The sequence below is a fragment of the Mesoplodon bidens genome, assembly GCF_964165515.1.
Source record: "Mesoplodon bidens genome assembly, chromosome: 7".
NCBI lineage: Eukaryota > Metazoa > Chordata > Mammalia > Artiodactyla > Ziphiidae > Mesoplodon > Mesoplodon bidens.
The window spans coordinates 38347916-38359076 of record NC_138164.1 but is presented as its reverse complement, the minus strand read 5'-3'; the positions used below and the strand labels follow the sequence as shown (position 1 = coordinate 38359076).

Below are 11161 nucleotides of genomic sequence, written 5' to 3'. Positions count from 1 at the left end.
TCCTGCCCTCCTATGGGCTGCTACTCCTAAAGGTACTTGGTTTCAACAGTTATTTGTGCATCAGGTTAAAGACTGAAGGGAGAGGGAACTGCAAGCCTAAATTCTTCATATCATACGCCACCTCCCTTTCTCTTCTTATTATATAAGCAATTCATGTGAAAAAGAAATAAGGCAAGCCAAACAAAACAAAATTACCTGAAATCTTGCTATCCAAAAGTTGCCATTAGTATTTTGGTGTATACGTGTTCCAGATTTTTCTTTATTTTTAACCCTTCATTAAGGCCATTGTAGTCTTGACAGTTGATGCTGGCACAAGCACTTGAGATGAGGCTCCTCTTTTTAAAATACTGTATTTGCATTTGGCTGAATTTGTCTCAGGCCCTGCCTTGCCTGGTCCCCAGCGTGGTGTTTTCTGCTGCAGTCTCTGTAAATTGGAGTTGGGGTGATGGGGCGGTCAGGCAGGGCTGTGTGTATCTGTGTCTGTACGAGGGAGGAGGGGCACACTTTCCAGTGTTTCTGGGCAACAAGCAGGCACTCACTGCAGTTTCCTATCCCTCAGGCCTGGGCTGTGGAGACAGGGGAAGTACCAGGAAGGGGTGGACGACCCCGACCCAGCTAAATGGAAGGCCCAGCTCCGCTGTGCGCTCAACAAGAGCAGGGAATTCAACCTGATGTACGACGGCACCAAGGAGGTGCCCATGAACCCAGTGAAGATATATCAAGTGTGTGACATCCCCCAGCCCCAGGGCTCTATCATTAACCCAGGTGAGGCCTCAGCTGCTGGGGAGAAGGTGGACAGTGTGCCAGGTTCCGGGCTGGACCCTAAAAGCGATAGTCGACTTGAAAGTCGCCTCGCTTACAAAGTTGAAGACTGGTAAATAAAGCAAGAAATGCTGTCCCTAGAAAGAACCCAGAGAACAAAAGATATAAACTCAGCACAGTCTTCCTGCCCACCCAGTGGAACAGTAAAGCATTAGAAAGAAGAGGGGGTATTGAGTTCTATAAAAAATAACTTCTCAGGGCTTCCCTGGTGGCGCAGTGGTTGAGAGTCCGCCTGCCGATGCAGGGGACACGGGTTCGTGTCCCAGTCTGGGAAGATCCCACATGCTGCGGAGCGGTTAGGCCCATGAGCCATAGCCGCTGAGCCTGTGTGTCCAGAGCCTGTGCTCCGCAACGGGAGAGGCCACAACAGTGAGAGGCCCACGTACAGCAAAAAAAAAAAAAAAAAAAAAAAAAAAAATAACTTCTCTTGGGACTCAACACTGAGAAGAGAGGCCAGGTAGTTTAGAAGAAGGAGGGCTTAAAACTTAGAAGGTCTGAGTTATAAACCTCGGTCTTTCTATTTCACTACTTGTGGGACATTGAATCAAGTCATTCAACGTTTTGAGCCTCAGCTTCTTCCACTATAAAATCTGGGTTCTCATCTTTCCTGCGTATTTCAAAGGCTGTTCTAAGAATCAATTGCCATGACATTACGAAGGCTATTAAGTTCTCTTTATAAATGATGGGTAAGTGATCATTTAATTTGTATGGTATTTTTCCTAGGAGAATACCACCTGATCCCTATATTTACTCAATGTTGAGCCAGTTCCGACTAAGAGCCAGATAATTTAGACTTGACCTCCAGTGAATCTAGTGAGGCTCTGCCATGAGGGAAGGGTCTGTCTTCACAGTAAGCTTATAAAGGAGAGAAGCCGTGCTCCTTGGGTCCTTAGAAGGGATGCGAATGTGTAGAAAGGGGTTTAGAGTAGGAATTAAAAGGTTTCTAGGAGAGGGGAGTAGGGTCTGCAGCTCCTGGATAGGGGAGGGGATGAGAGCTTGCACTGGGGCTCCGTAGGAGGAGCTGGGAGTGGGGTGAACACCCTTGGTTCCCACTCTTTGGCATTGAGGGTTCACACTGAACCCAAGGAACCTCTGTGCTGGCAGTGCCTAGCTTGAACAGTGGGTCAGCTGCAGGGGTGACAGTGCAACGTGAGCGCCTCACTTTTGACCTTTGTGTGTGTGTGTGTGTTTCTCGGGTAGGATCCACTGGATCTGCTCCTTGGGATGAGAAAGATAATGGTGTGGATGAAGAAGATGAGGAAGGTGAGCTGGACCAGTCACAGCACCACGTTCCCATCCAGGACACCTTCCCCTTCCTGAACATCAATGGTGAGTGGGGTGGGGGGTGGGACCGAGGCATGGAGAGGATGTAAGGGGCTTTGATTTTGCAACCGTTGACACCATATCCACCATTGCACTGGGAGCAGCGACCAGGCCCTGGGGCCAGGCTGCCAGTCTGTTAGCAAGTAGGAGTCATAGGCAAAGGCACTCCGTAGGTATAGTTATCCCAGTGGGGTGGCTTCTAGGCAGAGAGAGCATCTTCTGAATCTTACGTGATAATTCAGAGAAATTTAAAAATTAAACTCGTTCTCCATCCCGCATACAAATACACAAGCTGTTACAAATTTTGCTGATTTCCTTCAGGCCAAGTGCAGGGAGCATTTTCGTGAATTGTAGGCAAACTCTTCTGCTATTTCCCTCGGTACAAATTTTCTGTCACTGCCTTAACAGCCTCTGCTAAGGCCGTATCATGGGAAACTTGTGGCTCTACAGCTCTTAATACTAGGCTCTGATACAATTTCTCTACTAGAGACTTTTATCTTTTTTTAATTAATTAATTTATTTATTTATTTATTGTGGTACGCGGGCCTCTCACTGTTGTGGCCTCTCCCATTGCGGAGCACAGGCTCCGGACGCGCAGGCTCGGTGGCCGTGGCTCACGGGCCCAGCCGCTCCGCGGCATGTGGGATCTTCCCGGACCGGGGCACGAACCCGTGTCCCCTGCATCGGCTGGCGGACTCTCAACCACTGCGCCACCAGGGAAGCCCTATCTTTTTTTAAAATTGACTTTTTGAATTCAGCTTCCCAGGAAAGATGCATTTAGAGGTTGGAGGGTCCCTGTGAGACAGAGCAGGTACTGCACCTCCCATTGCACGTTCTGAGGACGCTCAACCACAAGGTGAACTGCTCTTCCACAGCATCTTCCCTTGAACTTTTCACTGACATGCTCCTAGTCATATGACTTGCATTCAGTTGAGTAGCTTTTCACTACTTTTCTAAGTTCCATCTGGCTGCTAGGGTCAAAGGAGATACTTTTGCCACCTAGAAAATTTAGTATATGAAGAGGATTCCTGTAGGATTTTGCAGTCCCCTTTCCTAGGTGATGCCCCTTCTTTTGAGAATCAGGAAATGACTCTTATCTGTCTACTTGCCCTCCTTCACTTACCCTGTCATTTATAACCTTGCAACCAAGTGATGAGTAAAGACAACGATCATAGAGCTCTCTCAGGTTAATACTGCCACAGCTACATTCCCACTTGGTGCAATTTTAAGATTTGGACGTTTGGAAATGTGAGATCCTTTCCCAAATCTTTGGCTCACTCATTCTGTTATTCTCACCCCTTAAAAGGATGCAACCCATTTCCAGGATCATGATTTCCCTTTTTTTTTTTTTCATGTTTTTTTAAAGCTAATATTGTGTGTCCTTACGTTATGGGCCACCTTGGATCCTTTATGGAAACATGTGAACATATATTAAAAAATAAAAAAGTAAAATATGGCCCTACAGCCACACCGGGATTTCATTGCTCTGAGAGAGGAGTTGGGGTGCATCAGTGACTTCCACGAAGCCTATACTTTCAAACAGGCTCTGGGCCAGCCAGTTTCCGGCTTAAGCAAGGAGAATGTTCCAGCGGTAACCAACAAGGAGAACCTGGTGACGCCGGTATCGACTGCATTCCTGGAGCCGACCCTGGGGAGCGACGGCTCTGCGGCCACGTTCGGGAAAACCCAAGAGGATCCCAAACCATTTTGCGTGGGCAGTGCCCCACCGAGTGTGGACGTCACCCCCACCTACACGAAAGACGGAGCTGACGAGGCAGGATCAACCGATGGCAAAGTTCTGAAACCGAAGCCATCTAAGCTGGCAAAGAGAATCGCAAACTCCGCTGGTTACGTGGGTGACCGGTTCAAGTGTGTCGCTACCGGACTGTACGCAGACTCCCGTCAGCTCAGCCGGGAGGAGCGGGCATTGCAGGTGAGCCCCCACCACCCGAATTTCAGGAGCCTGACCAGTTGTCAGGTTTTTTTAATGTGTGAAGAGGAGGGGGCCGGGGGTATGATAGGGCAGGACACTGGGCTGATTTGGTTAATGAAGCTTAGGATAATTTAAATGTTTGAAATGTGTCCAGTAAGGGGACGTAAGTGGATACTTTAAGTTATTCTGTAGATTTTAAGCGAACTCCACTCGAATGCTGATAACGGAAGTTTTAATTATTGCGAAGGATATCTAAAAGACTGCATGACATTTACCTATCAATCGCTTTGATTTCTCTGCCGTTACTGTACGTTAACAAATATACCTAAAAGCGCTGCTTAGAATGCCTTACGTGATACTTGGTGGAGGTGTGTAGCGGCCGCATGTCTGTGAGATTCGTGCAATTTTTTTTTCCACCCAAAAAACAAACAAACAAACAAAACAAAAACACAAACCTTGCTTAAAGGGATAGAGTATGTATTTAACTTGCTAGTGAATGATAGATGTTGTATAGGAATTTCCTTAAGATATTTTACTTTTAATTAAAACACAAATAAAGCCAAATTGTTTTGCAATGTTAAGAAAAAAATTGGTTTATGCTTATAAAAATGGATGAAGTTATCTAAATGATCCATTGAGTGCCGATTTTAATTACATAGATGGAAGGATTACAAGAGGACAGTATTTTATGTCTACCCGCTGCTTACTGTGAGGTCAATTCTTCAAATTTTTATTACTAGAATCTTCCATAAACCTTTTGAGTTAAATTTCATTTCCAAATATACAAAGGGAAGTTTGTGGGCCATGGTCGTCTTTATTCACTGTGCATTTGTTTTCTTTTCTGTTGTGTTTTTGTTTCGCTTTCTTTGCGTTGTGTTTTTGTTTTGTTTTATTTACCTTCGAAAGAGAATGTCTGTCTGTATGCCACAGTGTATGTATGGCTTTACATACACACCACATATATATCTACATACATATGGCTTTACGAAGAAAGAGTGTGTGACTAGTTACACATAGACACTCTTCCGTTTTTATCATTCAATTTTAAAATATCTCAGTTGTATCATAAATTGTGGTTGGTTTTGGGCAAACTTTTCTTTGAAGATACCTTCCTTTAAGGTAAGGGCAGTGAAATAGCTTTGGTGGTAAGGTGTGTCTTTTTTCCATCTCCGTTCTCTTTGTAGCGTGCAGTGATGCGCTTCTCAGAGTTGGAGATGAAAGAGCGAGAAGGTGGCCACCCCACGACCAAAGACTCCGAGGTGCGCAAATTCAGCCCCGCTGACTGGGAAAGGCTGAAAGGAAGTCAGGACAAAAAGCCAAAGTCGGTCGCCCCGGAGGAGGCCATTGCCAACCAGAACGACAGTGAGAGATGTAAGTGAACCCAGGCGGCTCGTGTGTGGTACCACGTCGGTGGGAACGGGGCGCTTCCGCTCCCAGTGCCGAGGGAGGTGAGAGGAAACAGTACGCTTCCGACGGCCCAGCGTCTGGGTGCTGGCTGTTCGGAGAACGGGCTGCTCTGGCCACCCTTCCCAGCTGTGGATTGCAAGGCTGGTTGTCCTTTTGAGCGTTGCGGCATCCAGGAGTGAAGCACCTATGAAATGCTGTTCCCTGGCACGCGTCTCCTTTTTCCGGAGCAATGCTAGTCCTGTAGTTAGTAATAGTCTGATACAGTAGAGCAGAGGAATGGCAGTGCAGGACCTCCGGCGTAGCAGGTATGTGTTCTGTTCTGTAGCAGGTACGGACACGGGTTTTTGGTAGCAGTGGAATGGCACTTGCAGCCAGAGCCAGACCCTCCAGAGTGACAGTCTCCTGTGGGTGGGAGTGGAGAGTACTCGGACTCTCCCTCCAGAGGCAGAGGTTTCGTTCAAGTGCGATGAGGGCTGATGAAGGCCCCAGAGAGATGAGCATCATTGTGTTCTGTGGAGGCTCGTTTGCAGTCATGAGGAGCTGACACCACGCTCCCAGGCCGTGGGATCAGCGAGGCCGTTCTTCCCACCAGACGGGTGTGTTCTGTTCTGGAGGCCGAACTGGAGAGAAAGCTCGTGTTGGCCTCGAGTCACACTCTGCGGTCCCCTCGGCTGCTCCCACACTGGGGTTGACTTCGGGCTTGGCCCTCGAGACTTCCTGGGCGAATGAGATGCGTTGGCAGCAAGTGGAGGTCTTTCTCCCGCTTTCTTCAGTGTGCGTGCTTGTGGCCTGCGGCCTGCAGCCTGCTCCGGACCCCAGAAACCTCACCGGTGATGGTGAGTGAGGGCACCTCGGTGAACGTCGAGGACAGGGTGGGCATGAAATCCTCCTGAGACGGGACAGTCGGGGGTGGTGGGCACGTTTGGGAGGCCCAGGCCCTTGGACCCGGTCGTAGGGTCGGCGTTCGCCCGCACGCTTAGGTCGTGGGTGCCTGATGCAGTTCGGGAGAATTGTGGTCAGCAGCAGCGTGTGCTTCTCTGTGCTGCTTGGAGCACTGCCCTCCCCCAGCTTATGTTTGGGGTCAGACAAAGGCCTGTGGCCAGGGTTCTGGGTAAGCCACAGCGGGACCGGTGTGTCCCACGTGGCTCCCGTAGAAGGGGATTTCTGGGGCTAGTCAGTGGCGGCCTTACCCGAGGGATGGGGCTCTTGATGTGCCTGGAGTAGACGATTCCGAGCTCCTCCCCCTCGGGATTGGAATGAAAAACGGAGGGTCCAGGCCACCCTGGAGTGAAGCAGCAAGAAGGCCTCCCTCCTTGCCTGTGCTCACAGCTGACACGCAGCCCTTACCCTCCTGAGTGGCCTCATAACTCAGCTCCTGGGGAAGTTTCTCCGAGAGATGTGATAAAAGTGGGCAAGGCCAAGTTCACGGGGCTGCACTTTTCTGAGGATGGGATCTGCCTGTTGTGGGTGGACGGTGAGGGAGGCTGGAGGAAGGGAGCGGGCAGTTAACCGGCCTCGAGTCTTCTCGCCCTTTTCTCCAGCAACGTGGCCAAACCCAGGGTGGCCGCTGCCCTTCACGTCTCAGTGGCCTCACCCGCCCTTCTTCCCAGAGACGTTTGTGTGCGTCCTTCCCAGTCTTTCCTGCTGAGCGTGGAGACGAGAACTCGGTGTGGCTGATGGGGAGCAGGGCCTGAGCCCCAGATGATTCCGAAAGCCCCCTCCCCCCACCGCCTGCCTTCAATCTCAGACCGACCGACGGGTCTCTTCCTGGAGCACCCGGGACATGGCCCAGTGAGCCATGAATGGCCACCATGGGAGGGCAGGAGAAGGGTTGGGGAAGGTGAGGGGCTCCGTTTGAAAGGTTGGGGCAACGGAGGTGGGTTCCCCACCCACCCTCTATCTTGTAGAGACGTGGGGTTTGTAAATAGCGGGTCAGGAAAGGTCACCTGAAGGGGCCACTGTTCTTACTGCGGCCTCCACGTCCAAGGCCCAGCAGGTGTTCACTCCATTCAGCTGGATATGAATGGGCCTTCTTGTTCTTGGGCCATCATGTCTTGAGCTGATATGGGCTCAGGTCCTTCTCATGGGTGTAGGTGTGGCCGAGAGCCGAGCTGTGAGCACATGGGAGCTGGGGCGGGGATTTGGGGCGGGCAGGGGTCACAGAGAGGGTCCAGGATGCCTTCAAGATGCCTTCCCCCTTCTGAGGCAGCCCCTACCCATGGAGGGACCAGGAGCTTCCAAGGTGGTGGGTGCTGTTTGCGTGGCCCTGGTTGTCCTGGTGCGGGTGCATCTTGTTGCTAGGGGCTTGTTTAAAAAAAGGAATTAACTTGAAAACACAGTGGCCGAGATACTCATTTATTCTTTATGATCACATGGGTGGCTGAGTGAAATTTTTATTTTGGAAGTTCACCAAATGAGTTGGGTGGTTCCCCAGACTTGGAAGTTCATCACTAGGAACCCTCAGTGGCATTTGAAGATGGGGCGGGGCAAGGAGGCACTGGTCCCTTCCTTCTCAAACTTGGAGTAACCATCTCCCTTGCCAACCACTTGGCTGGGACAGGCCTAGGACTTGCTCAGTGGCAGTGCCTGGCCAGGAGCTGGAGGAAGCCTCAGTCGAGGGGCTTCATGAAACTTCTTTGCTCAGGGAACTTCTCTTCCAGCTGAGCACTTGCACGTTTGTAAACTACTTTGGAACAGAGATCCCCTGCACTCCTTGTGTAGCGGGTGTAACTTTGAACAAGGTTAGCCCTGACTGGAGGTGCTATTATAGTTAAGCTACAGAGAAGGGGATTTTAATCCTGGGGAGCCTTCCAGCAGGTCAGAACCCTCTCACCTTGTTTAGGCCTCACTGGGCATGGCTCAACAGTGGTGAGGGTGCTTTGCTGCCACAGTGACTTGTAAATGTTGCTGTGGTGATGCTTCTGTGAGGTGATGCTATGGTACAATCATAATGAATTTGGGATATATGTGCTGTGAGTCATAGGACCATGCTGCAGGGACCACGTTCACATCTTGCTTAGACTGGGTGACCAAGGGCACGTGGCTTCCCACTTTTAGAAGGGCCAAAAGTAGCAATGATGGCAAAGCCTGATGGTTAGGATCCCCGTGTATCTATTTATCTCCCCATCTCCTTTGCCCTCAAGGGTAATCCTCCTGTGGGTCATGGTTAGAACAGTCTTTGAGAAGCTCTAAGTGACACGGAGCCTCTACCCTATGGCTGGTGGCCATGGGCATCTTGGGCAGTCGGGGTGGGTGTCCTTCAGGGTTATTACTGGCCTGGGTAAGGTCACACTAGCGTAAGGTCTTGGGGGGCCTTAGCTGAGGGGAATTGAGATCTTTGCCCTAAAAGGCTCCGGGGTTGGGGGAAGGGTAGATGGACCTAGTTTGGAAAAAGAAACTTTCAAATTGGACATGGGGGTTCTTAAGGTAGCCCTTCCATTCCTCCATGGATCCCCTCCCACGGAGCTTTTAGGGAAGGCTGATTGGACCAGATTGGACCAGAGAAGTCCAATGGTGTAACCAGCAGGGCTCACCTCTTAAAATTTCCTACATTTCAGGCCTGAGATTCAGGCTGGTCTGAAAGTCTTGGCATCTTTTGGTTAAAGGGATTTTTCCAGCCTTTCTCTGTGCTGAGCCCGGCCCGTGATTATGAAGCCCACCCTGGAGGGAGGCTAGCAGTAACATTCCCACTTTACAAGTGAAGGGGGCCGAGTTGTAAAGCGGCGCCATTCCTGCCCGAGTGTTTAAGAGGGTCACAGAGCAGCCCGAGTGAGAGTTGCAGCACGCCGTCTTCACCGGGCCTGCGGTAGCCTGGGCTGCATCACCCGTAAGCACAGGCCAGGAGTTTGGGGTTTCTCCTGCTGCCATGGCAGGAGACCCTCGCGGTTGGGGTGATTCCACCATTCCGGCAAGAGTAGATGGGGATCTCTCCCACCTTGGGATACCCTTGGAGAAAAGCTAAGTGTGTTCCACCATTGAGAACACAGGTCAGGCTAGCCCAGGCCAGGGTGAGGTTCATCCCCACAACTGGCTGCCATTAAATGCTGGGAATGCCCCCAAGAGAGGCTGATCAGGGGACCAGCCGGCTGGGCAGAAGTGGGAGTGATACTTGAAGTGGTCTAGGGAGAGGAGGAGGAATGCGAGCAGCATGTGAGGGGTGTGTCCATGATTTCATCTAGAAAAACGGGCTGTGGGAGCTTAGCTCAGGTGTTAACAAAATACCAAACTCATACGCCCACCCCCACCCCCGGCCGGTGATGGACACAGGGTCATCTTCGGGGAACTCTTTAACAGCACAGTGATCATTATGGAATTATTTGTGTGTTAGAAACAATGTGACTAGCAAAGCAGTTGAACTGTTTCTTTGGCTAGAGCAAAAGTGAGGAGTGATGTTAGGCTGGGGTGATTGGAGGAAAAGCCCCAAGTGGATGCTAGATTGAGCAGAGGGGGCAGGAGCAACACAGGCGGAGCTGAGGTGTGAGCAGTTCAGCCCTGCCCGCCGCACCCCCCCACCCCACCCCCACGAAGGGGGTTGGAGTCTTGTCTTTGAAATGTCCTTAGATGCTTGTTGCCTGGGAAGGAAGGCGTGGAGACGTGCCAGGTGGGTGACTGGTGTCACTGAAGGCCTTCTTCCTAGACAGGAACTAGGAGCAGCCGCTCGATGGCAGTGAAATGCTTTTCCCCCCACGGGTGTGGAAGGAGGACAGACGGACTTGTAGCAATCTGGTTGAGTTCTTTGAAATTGCCCTTGACCCTTGTGTGTGCACCAGGAAGCCTTTCCTTTCCCTTTGCCAGGCTCCTCTTGCCTTGGTCTCCCCAGCTTCCCAGCCTCCCACCATTCTTTCCGTACCCTTTTTCTTCACCCTCGCCCCTGCTGACCCAAGTAACATTGGTGCTATGTCTGTGTACATGGCAGTTGGGGGCTATTTGGTCTCTTGATGACATCAGCCTTTTTTGTTGACTAGCAGCTGTTTCCATAGTCATTTGTAGCTATGCCCTGATTGGTTGGATCTTACTGTGAGGTCACTCACCCCCCCTTTAAAAGTAAGCCACCTTGGAGAGTTAAGCAGTTAGGGAGTGATCTCACATGCCTATAGAGGGATGGTGTAGATGCCTCACCTTGACCCTTGAAGGATGGATTGTGAGTGGGCTACACGCCTCATCTTCTGCTTTCTTTGCTGGCTGTGTTCAGCTGTCCTTCCTTTGGGACGTCTTTCTGAGGGTTTTGTGCTTCCGGCGTGTGAGGCCCCTGGTCTCCAAAGGGGGGTGGTCTGTTGGTAGCAGATTGCCTTGGGCATGGGGGTCCTGCCTGCTCCTGGTGACCTTTGTTCCCTCCTTTCCGGGTTGTCTCCCCTCCCCTAGGGGAGTGTTATGATGGAAGCAAACCTGACCGCTTTGAAGCCCCAGAAGACAGTGATCTTCCTGAGGACATGGACACGGAGCCCCCCAGAGAGTCCCCCACCGACCAGGCGGCCCCGGACGCGTCACGCAGCCCCACCCTCCGGCTGAACAGAAAGCGCAAGGTGTCTGGCAATAGGAACCACACTGAGACCACTGTGCTCCCCGAGGACTCTGCTGAAAGCCAAGCGGAAACGGGTCTGCAAAGGTGAGCTCGATGTCGCTTCAGGCCCGCAGGGCACCCTTCGGAAGTCCTGGAGCGGAGCAGTGGAAAGTTCC

General features: G+C 51.1%; 1 protein-coding gene across 1 annotated transcript in view; it reads left to right on the top strand.

Moving 5' to 3' along the window:
- Window positions 1-3463: 3463 nt before the first annotated feature.
- The window catches only part of LOC308620764 (BCL-6 corepressor-like), a gene marked incomplete at its 3' end in the record, with an annotated part of 48354 nt that continues 40656 nt past the window's right edge, over window positions 3464-11161 (top strand). Inside the window, exons 1-3 of the mRNA XM_081240675.1 lie at window positions 3464-4078; window positions 5263-5449; window positions 10847-11090. Coding sequence (XP_081096801.1) covers window positions 3599-4078; window positions 5263-5449; window positions 10847-11090 — 911 coding nt within the window. The 5' untranslated portion in view covers window positions 3464-3598. The remainder of the gene's footprint in view (window positions 4079-5262; window positions 5450-10846; window positions 11091-11161) is intronic.